General features: G+C 36.2%; 1 protein-coding gene across 2 annotated transcripts in view; it reads right to left on the bottom strand.

The window, feature by feature from the left end:
- Nucleotides 1–2,711: 2,711 nt before the first annotated feature.
- The window catches only part of LOC139720219 (polypeptide N-acetylgalactosaminyltransferase 13-like), an 83,825-nt gene continuing 73,138 nt past the window's right edge, over nt 2,712–13,398 (bottom strand). The window contains exons 8-12 of one of the 2 annotated variants that reach the window (XM_071631586.1): nt 10,591–10,691; nt 7,942–8,167; nt 5,707–5,796; nt 4,747–4,875; nt 2,712–3,897 (exon numbers count right to left, since the gene is read on the bottom strand). In XM_071631586.1, the coding sequence (XP_071487687.1) occupies nt 3,748–3,897; nt 4,747–4,875; nt 5,707–5,796; nt 7,942–8,167; nt 10,591–10,691 (696 nt within the window). In that variant the 3' untranslated portion in view covers nt 2,712–3,747. The remainder of the gene's footprint in view (nt 3,898–4,746; nt 4,876–5,706; nt 5,797–7,941; nt 8,168–10,590; nt 10,692–13,398) is intronic. The other variant, XM_071631585.1, reaches the window with a different exon arrangement.

The raw sequence follows: 13,398 nt of genomic DNA, 5'->3' as shown, positions 1-13,398 counted from the left end.
ATGAAAACGTAATAAAAGCGTCTGTTGTTTAATTCGTTCAACAAGAAGACGCTGTGCATTATACGGAAGACGTGTGCGCAACACAAAGTTGTGACGTAAGCACTGTTTTTTTTTTTTGCACATTTGAATAAAATTTACATCAATTACTTACCTCATCTATCTCACCATTACAACATCTAATGGTTTTTTTTTTTTCTTTATAAATTTTAAGGCTTCTGAGTTGGTACAGCGGCTGTCTGTTCGAAATCATGTAGAACGTCTCATTTTTTTTTTCTTTTTAAATTTAGCTCAATACAAGTTAAGCGCCTCAATATAGGAACACGCTTGGATTACCGTATAGGCCTATAGGACCGCTTGCCTAGCGACTACTGAGTATTAGTAGAGCCCGCTTATTTACGATCGATAAAGCCGATATTCTGTGTGTATAAGGCTCCTACGGTGAGAGGTAGGCCCCTACGAATTCCTTGAAACACCAAATTTTGTTTTGCAGATATACAACGTACATTCTAATATAAATACGACGAAATGATATAAAAGAGGAATGTATGCACTATAGAGCCTACAGTGGTGACAATAATTATTCTCACACCAGAACTGATTTATAAGTAGTGACGGTAAACACACCCCCTTGGCAAGAAAACAACTCCTTTTTATTTTCCTAAAAGTCGTTTGGAAACCTTAATTCTACGCCAGAAGTGAGTTGATAGACGCACCCTACGACGGACGCGCAGACGCGAAAGTCATCCTCCTTTCTGTAAATGCAGGCAAACCATTCCGCACTTACTACGTGGTTGGAATGTGTAAATGAGAAAACAATAAAGATACACCCAAAAGATTCTGGCGACAGAGCGTACAATATATAGAACAATCAGGTTTTGATTTCCTTGATACCAGAATGAATTGAACATTTAACAGTGCGACAACATTAACTAAGATAAGTTTTCAGTGAATTCTGTCGAGCAAAACGCTGCACATGACTGAATTACAAGCGCCAAAACTTTCAATACTCATCATATTTTTCGAAAAGAAACAAATGTAATACATTCATTACTATACACTTCACTGATACAGTAAGTTTATCCCGTCAATGACGTTTCACACACCCACGTGGAAAAGTGCACTTGTGAACAGAAATCAATTTCAACTAGGCCTACTTGTATTTGAATAAATACTACACAAGTTCAACAATGACATTTCGTGCATAAGAGTAAAACCGTTTTCATGGACTTAAATTCATTTTGAAATAGTTGCTTGAAAAAAAAAGTAACTAGACAGGTATTTTAACATGAGTTACATATGGCAGCTAAGCACATTGAATTTGAACAACGCTTCCCAATCATTCGCACTTTTTAATGATAAAAGCAAAGTGAAAAGCAACAACAGTACTGCATGCGTACGATCAAAGACTCAGGAAAAACGGTTTGATTACCGCTTTCAATAATTACATGTACTTAAGTTATTTCAAATTTCTAGATCATCTATAATTGCACTAATATTGGCAAATGGCTCAACAAACTTACAATGCAACATAATGAAAACTCTTGTCCGTGTTATAAAGAATGTTATTAGTCAACAAACAGAACAAAGGAATGAGCATCTCACCTAACAAGCAAAATATTACGTAGTATATCCAGTTAGGATCAATCTTTACACACTATTAAAAGAAAACACACGTATACTATAAACTGACAAGTGAAAATATATCACTTGTAAAACACACAAAGATATTACAGCTTCGGTTCATTGCACCAATGTGAACGTTGAACTTGCTACAATCAAGTATATTTTGTTCATTCATAAATTATCTCTAGGTCATAGGTATGGACATGATATCATTTGAGTTGATATTCTGACAATGAATCTGTATGAGATTATGGTAAACACACACAAAATTAATAAAAACGCCAACTCACAGTCACGACTGCTGCATTGCCTAAAAATAATACTCCTACTTTTGTAGCGTTCACACTCAGGGAACAGGCACTCTGGTGTGTTCAAATTTTGAATAATCATAAAGATGTTGGCCATGTTTTTAAGAAGTCGAATGTCACTTCTAACTTGTAATAGTTGCTTGCCTAGTTACTTTGTCATTCTCCGTTGAAACACGATCTTCCCGAAATTTGAAAGATTCTTGTGTGCCGGTATTCCTCTCTCCGGAAACACTTTAATCGATCATAATGACCTAACCCTCGGATTTGAGAAGGAAAAGTTGAACCAAATGTTGGCTTATTCATACGACCAGGTTAGATTTTTTTCGTTTCTTGATAAACAGAAGACTATCACTTTGTAACGGTTGTGTTTCGTATAGCGTTGTCATGACAAACTTTCAATTTTGGCTAGGTCACGCTCAAACGCAGCACATACATGTATTAGCTATCATCTATAGCTACTGAGCTTTTCACATTTGCGAATCAATAAACTCTCTGTTCAGAGAGTCCTTTGATTGGCCGCTTTACAGGAGAGAAATTTCTTCGCCCTTCTCCTTGTATTCATGTTCCCCTTCTACTTTTCATTTCTATAATTCTTTGCCTTCTGGCTTCATTTTTCTTTTTTTTCCTTCCAGTTATGGCTCTTCCAGCAGCCACCTCTTCATCCTCCTCCTCTTCCACCTCCTCCTCCTCCTCTTCCTCCTCCTCCTCCTCTTCCTCCTTTTCCTTCTTTAGTCTCCTCCTTCTCCTCCTCTTCCTCCTCCTCCTTTGTTTGCTTCAGTATCTTCTTCTCTGCCGCTATTCAACTTCATCCTCCTCCTCTTCCACCTCCCCCTCCTCCTCTTCCTCCTCCTCCTCCTCTTCCTCTTCCTCCTTCTACTCGTCCTCCTCCTCTTCTCCTAACTTCTAACTTCTTTTCTTTTCGACCAGCTAATCTCCTTCGTGAAATAAAATCAGAGCTGATCATGTGTGCTTAAATTAAGCCAATAGATCTTCAATATAATTATCTCAGGCAGTAAACCAGTAGGGTATTTACAGGCAATAAATAAAAACAGACTTATCTATCATTGATTCTAAGCCAAGTACTGTCTGCACGTCTTTAATAGCGCCCATCTTCAGGATCTTCACATCACTCATCAACGGACACGCCATCAAGAATGATAATAATCAGTGTAGTTTACGGCGAAAAATATCTCCATGTATGAAGGGGTCTTTCAGAAATACCGTAAAATCAAAAAAAGGAATAAATTATAATAGTTTGTAGCCTATGCTGAACAACTTTGTAAGTTGTACATTTTTTTTTCATAAAAGAGTATTAATCGCCACGAACACGAATACATATCACATGAATTATAGATGACATCACCTCACGGATATCAAATTTGTTTCAAACTCGCTTGCACACAGGCATTCACTATCATAACAGTTTGTATCATGACTTCTAGTAAGGTAATTGGAGGTCGAGTTATTTTAGAGGTGTATAGATGTAGCCCTGTTGATTTTTTAGAGTTACTAAATTACTGACAGACAATATAATTTTTTTAATGATAACCATCTAAATGATGGAGTCGAGTTCCACTTTAAAGGTCCGTCTTTTTGTGTGAAAAGGATGTTGAATGCAGAAACCGCTACCGTAGAAGCGTACCACTGCGGTTGAAGTAATAGCTGAACTGCCACTTTTGTTTCATACTGCCGTCACAGTGATGTAGTATCACGCGAGTTCCGTCCGGATGAACATCCAGACATCTAAATGATGGAGTCGAGTTCCACTTTAAAGGTCCGTCTTTTTGTGTGAAAAGGATGTTGAATGCAGAAACCGCTACGGTAGAAGCGTACCACTGCGGTTGAAGTAATAGCTGAACTGCCACTTTTGTTTCATACTGCCGTCACAGTGATGTAGTATCACGCGAGTTCCGTCCGGATGAACATCCAGACACTTTCCCGTGGATAGGTCCATCATTGTCTGACCCTGTGACAGGGAAAGCAAGGTGTAGGTCAGAGGTCAGGGGTCACACATTATATTTCATTCATGAAAACAAAAATCAATGTTCTTCTGGCATACATTCTTTTTTGGGAGGGGGCATAATTCTGACTACGGTTTTACTGCATTGCAACATGACGCTATAGATTCGAATTCAACATTTGAATGAAATACAAAGATATATATGCACACACACACAGAAAGAAATGAAGCAAAAATGCAATTGTGACAGCACGCGAACTATATTGGTATGTACGTAGTTGAAAAAGTTCTGGAGTTGCAATTAAACGCGAGGTCCGGAGTTCGATCCTACCTTGCGTTAACAACCTCGAATGATTTATATTCGATGAGATGTTTTATCAGTCTATGGGCAGCTAGCACGCCAATGTTGGGTGAGCAGTAATAGCAAAGCCCTCTCTATTATATAACAGTAGTACCACTACGGAAGTTACAATCAGATGCCCATGAGGTCATTTTATAAATCAAAAGTTTTCATCGAATCAACAATTTATCCTTTCTCCTTTTCTATTGTATCTGACAGTAAGAGACATGGACGAGGAGCTGTGTGTGTGGTTGAGTGGATAAGACTATATCAATCACGAGATTGCTGGTTCGAGTCCAAGTGTCCTTCTATGAGTAAGGCACATTTTCCCCATTGCCTATCAGTCATTCGGAGGAGATTCCTATGAAACGTCGGCCCTCCGAAGCGTGAATTCCCGATTAGTTCGAATAAGAACAAAAAATCAAGTGGAGGGTATACTGAATGAGACGTACGGGATGGATGGAATAACAGAAAGTAATAAGCACTGATAAGAACGCCAAGGCTTGCTAGCTTACCTTGGTGTGTTGGAATCGTAGATTGGGAGACTGTTTGCAGGCTCGGATAGTAAGTTGTACCTGTCCCCTCATGAGAGATATACATCGATTCTTGTGGTAAAGGTGGTTATCCCAACCTAGACTGAAGGCCTTCAGTAGAAAAAACAACAACAAAAAACCAAAACAAACTTACAAAAAACAAACAAACAAACAAACAAACAATAATGCTACAAAGATAATGATAATGATAATGATTGTAATAGTAGTAATGAAAATATCAAATGAAAAATTAATGATAATCATAGAAATATTAACAATGACAAAACTAAAAATGATAATAGCACAAATCATGAAAACAACTACGTCTGTAGTTATTTTCGTAAAAGCACTGAAGCAACATCATGTAAATGGCAAATAAATGCAACCTGGATAATGATTGAATAACTATACTGTTCCACCTGAAATCGTCACAGCATTACTTCCCGAAAACCAAACTATCCAGGAATATTTATCACAAAATATAGTTAAGCCATCTTCTGGCATTATACGTAACTACTTCTCTCTCTTTCCGGTAGTGTTTTATCATTCCTCGTTTAAGTTCAAACATTTGACACGTCATCATCTCCATCATCATCATCATCATCTGATAAGAAATGAAAGCGTCGTTTGCACAGAAAATAAAAGAAAAATTATGAACGATATTGTGATGAAGTTGATTTTTTCTTCAAATTGCGGTATATGTGATTGTGCGTGAGTGTAATTATCATTCGCATGAAACTTAGAGTAGAATGTTAGTGATAATCATGACCTCTATACTGCATCTCCAAACTACCTAATCAGAAAATATGATAATGTCATTCAAAAACATTCCATGATAAAAAAAAAGAAATGGGAGAGAGTGAGGCATGCAGTCTGAAATCCATTTTATCCAGTTTTTCGTCACTGACGTTGATTGTTGCAAAAGGCAGCATACTTGCTTACCTGGTTGTTACCCTCTCCGTGACACGGGTACACAGCCATGGTTCCTTTCCCCATCGTGTCCAGACACACTCCCAGTCCTAAATTTCTGAGCTATAGTACCAAGCGCAAAGAAACAAATTCCAACATGGACTTCGTAATGCAGAAAATTACATATCCACGGCATTTATTCCATTTTTTTTTAATTTGGTATAAGGTGCCTTACGTGATGAAGTCACTTTTGCAAACTTGGCATTTAAAGATTGAACAATGATGTTATAAAATCCATTCAATTCAATTCACTTCACTCCAATTCAATTCAATTAAAAGTCGATCTTTATTAACAACTATGATTGTGCACATAGGTATTTCCCAAGTTCAAGTTCAAGTTCAACTTTATTTTCATTTCCATTAAATAAACAGGAGAAATTATATTCAATGCATAAACAAAACAAAATTGTAGTAATTTCGATAAACGTACATCAACAAGATACATGTGATGATGAGTAACGACATATAATTGCATTTATAAGGTATATACATATGCATATTACACGAATGGTAATGGAAATGGAGGGTCCCACTAAAAAGCCAAGCTTGTACGATATGGGACCCTCAGAAATATATACATAAAAAGCAAATAATGGCTTCATGAAACTACAAACAAATATATGAAACAAAATCGAAGAAACCAATGTCAACTGACAAGAAATGAAATAACAGGAAAGAACGAAAAAAAAAAAAGAAAAAAAAAAAACACGCCATCGTGGACACAAGCAAACAGATTTCCAGGACGTATAGGAGTAGTAATACGCACCCTTGAATGATATTGTGAATATAAGGATTGGGTACATATACCAGAAAAACTACAAAAGCGCGGACATATTAAAAGCAAAGAATAGACACAATGATGCATTGTTCGATGACTGTCATATTTGAGGAGAACTTATATTCGACAGATTATTTTACTCTCATGATAGAAAATAATTGATGTGTAATGATTAATGCATAAAAATAAGTGATAACTTAATTGAGTTAATGAAACAAACCTAGTTCGGTAATATGTTATAAGATTTCAATAAAAATAATTTCAATTTATTCTTGAAAGAATTCAAAGTTCGCACTGTTACAATATCATTAGGAAGTGAGTTCCAAAACTTTGGCCCATCATAAATAAAGGTGTTCTGGGCCAGAAGAGTTCTGAAAAAGGGCAAATGAAACTCATTCGAACGCCTCGTTGGGTAATTGTGGACGGACTGATTTCTTGGAAACATTGTTTCAAATATATTTGGAAGATTTTTTTTATCATAATTAAACATAAATTGTCCTAGGTTATACAGATACAAATCCTTGATTTTCAATATTTTGTTTTCAAAAAATAACGGGTCAGTATGAGACAGAAATGCAGTATGACATATAATACGGAGTGACTTCTTTTGTAATAAAAGTAATTTATCTAAGAATGTTTGATATGTGTTTCCCCAAGCAAGAATACCATAATTTAAGTATGGCAATATGAGAGATGAATATAATGTAATAAGGGACGACAAAGGAAGACAAAATTTAACCTTGTTGATTATACCAATATTTCGTGAAATAATTTTACATATACTATCAATATGGAATTTCCATGAAAGCTTATTATCAACTGTTATTCCCAGGAATTTAATATGGGAAACAATTTCCAGTGGAGTCCCATCAAAAACAATGTCTTACAATAAGCAGTTCGCTGTTTTCCTCGAATGAATTCGTATCAATTTCACGATACAACAACTTAGACCTGTTTAAAAAAAAAATTCTAACTGCCTGTAGCAATTAAGACAACATTCGTAATTATTGCTAGTTCCCTATTCTCATTTGGATTTCTTTATCAAACAGTCAGTATCACTTAAACTATACACACTCCCCCCCTTTTTTTTTCTTTTTTGGTATGCCGATATGTATTATACCATTCCCTTTTCATCTTACTTTTCATATCATAATATATATGGGTACTTTGATAACTACCCGGAAAGAATATAACACTGCTATAAGGACATGAATGAAAACATGCAAAACTATACATTACCAAGAAGAGTAAACGCATCATCAAAACTGGTCTTCTGGTACACGTATTATATTCATTGAAAGAGCTTCAGTGGTCTCATTCACGATATGGTGTAACCAGTCTCTCTTTCTCTACTGAGTCTTTATCTTTGAAAAGGCAGGTACTAATATTGACTTTGATGAACTGAAATGGGAAGAGAGTGGGGTACCTACCTCTCCTCTAGCATGTGACTTGGAGTTTGGTACGTTGAGGGCGGGAAAGACGTTGTTGAGAAACCATTTGAAGTCGTGACAATGGAGGTCTTCTCGTAGTTTCACCCGGTCCGAGATGTCGCCGAACTCCTTCCCCATGAGCTGCGGCTTGAGAGAGTAGAAGATGTCGCGGTAAGGCTGGTCCACCCACACCTCTACCAAACGCATTGTGTTACGCATGAACGTGCTGGAAGCAGAGGGGAAAAGACACGAAAGAGCAACATTTAGAATTCTGCTTTGATTTGAATACTTCGTTAATTGCAAACGAGACAGACGAACTACTCGCACAAATTTGATAATTATAGAGATCAATCTACCTCCTGAAAGTCCATGATGTCGTTTCCTGTAAACACATTAAAAACGAGACTTTGTGTAACGTTTAAGTGCACTCAAATTTCACTTTAGAATCGAAGGCTATACTAGCGCTTCACCATGAACTTCATGAGCACTACCGGTCTGTTAAATTAGATGTACCTCTCTTGTTGAAAAGTGTAGGGTCCATGGTTCTAAAATCTACTGCAACCTATTTCATCTGATGGATTGAATAACACCTCAACTTATTACAATTCCATTGCTGTCCTTACCATCATTTCGCTCTGGAATACAACTTGTTTTTCTTTCTTTAAGGGAGGCTGAGGAATTTCATCTGGTAATTATCACGCTAACGGTGACATTAGCGCTGTATCTATTAAAATTAGAAGAAAAACGTATATCTGGAATATTTCCTTGTGCGTCTCTCATACAGCAGTGGGTTGTATTTCAACCTAATGCAGATTTTCATCAACGTGAAATGTCAACCTAAAGGCCAATATCTTTAAACTAATAAACGCCCTATCTTGGGAGAGAATCGAGAAGCTCGGCTCCCAGTAAATCACGAGTCCACAGAGATGTGACTTTTCTCAGAGTCAACATGGTGTGCGGCGGAGCATGAGCAAATTTGTGCAAGGTCTCATTTCATGATGAAATTTTATTCATTTAAAGGCAGCAGGGCACATTCTTACTTTTCGTAAGGATTTCAACACATCTTCTAAACAGTAACCTCTATCAAACGAATTTTCCATAAACTTATTGCGCTATGTATAGTGTTTGAGTAACAAGCAAAGAAAAAGAGATTATTCTTATTGTTCTTTCTGCAAATTATTCTAAAAAATTGCCTACATTTTCGTGTTGTTTATTTGTGTTGAAATATATTGTGGAATGTAGGTAACATTTTTCTTTTTAATGAGCGTTTTGATACATATATGCACATATATCTTTTTTTTTTTTTTGAGGGGGGATAAATATTTTGATGATCATGATTGATCAGTATTGCTTATCACAGCAATGCGGTGAGCGTTGTTTGTTGCCGATTTTTCTAGTTATAATAACTGGTAATATCGTTCCACTATCCGCAGCAGTAATAGTAGAATTTTAAGATTATGACTCATGATCTGTATCTGATGTTTTAAACATAATCATGTTCTGATCTCCCACAAGTCCTGCGAATTATGCCAGACAAGAGGTGGCGGCTAATGCCATTCCTTTAACATGACGTGATGCGGTTTGAAAAATTGATCTCCCGCCACGGGTTGCCATGGGATACTATGGAATATCATAGGAATGTGCAGACGACAATAAATAGCGGTGTTCAAGTGACATGACTGGGTAAACTTAATTTTCTTGAATAGAATTTGAATGACATTTCGAAAACTCTTGCCACATGCATTGACATGACTATCTGCACATTTATTATGAAAGGCCTTGCTTTTTAGCAGTCCCCTCCATTTTATGATAATCTATAATTATCGTAAGGTGCTACCATTATTGTACATTCTTTTCATCCTACATAGTTTTACACACCTTATTTTCTGTTACCAAAAAAAAAAGTGATGCCTATATGTTCTGGTCGAAAAATGAAATAAAAATTGAATTGGATTGAATTGAATTGAATTTTCAACAATTTTGATTCGATATTGTCATAAAAGTCATAACATCTATTGCACTTCAGTTTACAACATTTCCTTTTTTCGTAATATTGAATAACAATCGATTTATATGAATGTAGTACATGATTTGGACTATTTATGTATTTTACTGCCACTGCATTTATATTGGAAATATTGATGAATGAATGAATATGTGTTGAGTGTAAACAGAATCATGAATTGAGTCCACATGTATCTATCTTAATAAATCAACGGAGATCCAATGTATGATGATCATACCCTTGGTATAGCTAGGATTGCACATATATTATATTCACTAAACATATTCGTTTAATCTTCACATAACATGGTGTCATGGGGTTATCTGTCACTTGCATAATACATCTTATTAACTGTGAGATTTAAGAAAATGACAGTTACTTGAATCGTTAGTAATGATGCGTATTGTGCCATATACCCTTGACATAGTACATTTATGGGGAGTTCTTAAACTGATGGACATTACGTTAATTATGAGTATCCTATACGGTATTGTTCCCTTCAGATAGATTCTGCAATCCAACGCTCATTGCCAAAGCAAAGTTCACACACACACACACACACACACACACACACACACACAAACGACCCAATTATAACACGACATCGCCAAATTGATTTTGACAGCCTATAGGATATCACTCACTTGATATTTCCGTCCGGGAACTTGTACGGCTGCTGTTTTCTGAAGATGTGCGCTACTCTAGAACACGGGATGATCTCCAACGTACCCCCGCACATCCACGTCTACGAGGCAGGCAAGATAAGGGAAGAAAAAGGCCGGGAAAAAAGGGCATAAAATACATGTGCCTATCATAATTATGGGTATTCACCATGATCATTACGTTTATACGCACACATAGATGTGTGTATGTCTACATATTTATAATATAGTGCGTCTATTTACAACATGGCTTTGGATTGGTGTACTTTTAAGTGGCAGAGAACTCCTAAAGTTTGAGAAATTTTAAGTTCTGATTGCAATGCCTCCGAGAACGAAACAATGGCTCTATTTGATTCTAGTTTCAGATACAATATGATAATGATCAGTGATGATGATGATAATAAGAATGATAATCATTATAATGATAATAATTTCTATACCGCAACTTGCAAAAATCTCTAAGCGGTTGAGAAAGGAGATCGTATAAGAGAGATTGAAAAATATCATTTTCATATAAACTTACATAAAAATCAAAAAGATGTGTCTTCAGCGTTCTTTAAAAATGTCTAGTGGTAACATTAATATTTCGAAATCTTGTGAGTGCCGCAATAGGCAGGTATGTGGGAAGTTTTCAATTTTCCATTTGACAGTTAATTTCCTTCACCACTTGTACGAGACCTAATTTTTTCATTTTTTTTTTAACTTTTTGTTTTTCCAAGCTATGAATTTTGATCGCAAAAACCGCACACATAGTCGTGAGCGGAACTGTGCCGTACTCGGTGGCCTCGTAATGATACGTCTACGAAACCCCAGGCTGATTGTGTGGTGACATGATTTGATTAGGCGATGTCCGGTTGATGTTCGTGAATGTCTGTAATAATGATCTAGATGATGATGTAATATCTTCATAGCAGTGTCCGTGGCACATGAAAATAAACAGCTAAAACATGGAGCTTTCCACACAAAAAGGTGAAATTTCATAAAAGATCAATCTTGCTGCTGTATAGGTATAAAACAAATGTTAGTTGTTCATGTAAATAACCTGTATGTCCACTGAAATCACTGTCCTGAGTGATTGAGACAACAATCATTATTATTATTGTTAGTATTATTATTATTATCATAATCATAATAATTATGATCGTTATTATTATAATCATTATCATCATCATCATCATCATATCATTGTTTCTATGCCCTTTTCTTTTCAAGTATTCCTGTTAATGTTATTAATGTTGTTTTAGAACAATCGTTATTGATGTCATCATTATCATTTTCTAACGATTGTTAATATTATATGCGTTAGTATTATCATTTCCACTAGCATTATCGTCATCCTACTACTACTACTACTACTACCACTACTACTCATACTATTAATATCAAAATTATCATTATCATCATCGTCATCATTAGATACTGATTGATTATCTCCGGTAGTGTAAATGTTCATGAGACATACGTTTCTTATATTCAGCATCGTTTATTTTATCTTTCCTCTTAGGCCTACATCGAGATTCTATATTAACTCTGTCAACAACGAGCGAAACATTTGGTCCTACCGTATAGGGTTTGTTCATTGAATGACCGTTAATGATCATTAATGCAAGGCTGTGCTATTATCATTACCAAGGGGTAAAAGGAAGAAAAAATTGAAAAACCCCCATCTCTAGGAATCGAGAGAAAAAAACATTAGCATTGCAGTCTCCCCTAACACTGCAATCTCTTCATTACCTTGAGAATATACAGCCACATGGGATTCATTTAGAGCGTAAACATGTTTTCAGGTTGTCACTGGTGCATATTGCCACCGTGTATGGTGTTTATCGAACGAAATATATGTGTTTTTGATTTAGAAAAAAACAGGACTTAGATAAAGAAGAAGTATATTCTTCGACCAAATAAAGAAATGTCCACTCATATACTTCAGTAGTCATCACAACCTCTGCATTACGATTTGCTATTATGGTGAACTGGGTCGTTAAAAGCTGTTAGTAATGAAAAACAAATGGAACATTTTGGAGCAAAATAAAAGAACGTGAAAAATACCACTATATTAATAGATCATTCCTCGCAGCTGAGAAAATTCGAGTTGATTTGAGACATCCTGTTATTATTGCTCATGTTTGTGATTCGAGCAGTCAAGGAGGCCTATATAATACGAGCGTAAATGTCCTCATTTTTAGAATACTTGGACTTTAATAGCTAAGCATTCCGCGCCATTTCTGTACTCCGCTGCTGTAGTATGTCCATTCAGACTATCAATTTACTTGTATTTAATAGTGTTAATATGATTTAATACTGTGCAGTCGTATTTCACAGAGTGTTCACTAAGCAATGTTCTGTTTCAAACTGTGAATTGATGATTCACAGTGTATTCACAATGTTAAAACGTGCGATTTAAACAGTGTGAAGAGATTTCACACTGTGTTTCACAGTGTGTTTCACAGTGTGTTTCACACAGTGGGACACTGGTGTTGGATACTGTGCTCTTTCCAGCAAGGAGAGGCTATTGACGTACATCGTATAGGGTCCTACAGTCCTGATACATGCTTCACTTGTCGACTAAACAAACATGCGCGACTATTTTACATTGGAATGAAGCATAGAAGTCCCACTAGAAGCGAGAAGGTTTGCATTCTGCGGTTCTTCTGCATCGCGAAGGCTGGATCTGCTTTCATCGAGTACGCCAAAAGGACAGTTCGATTTCAGTGGTCTATTTTAATTCATATACATATACGTACACGTACTTCCATCGAGCCATAAGCAGGATATTACATTCAATACAGA

The sequence above is a fragment of the Diadema antillarum genome, unplaced genomic scaffold (genome assembly GCF_040938485.1).
Source record: "Diadema antillarum isolate AM-2024a unplaced genomic scaffold, OU_Dant_1.0 scf00000123, whole genome shotgun sequence".
In the NCBI taxonomy this organism is placed as follows: domain Eukaryota; kingdom Metazoa; phylum Echinodermata; class Echinoidea; order Diadematoida; family Diadematidae; genus Diadema; species Diadema antillarum.
This window is presented reverse-complemented; position numbering and strand designations above follow the sequence as displayed.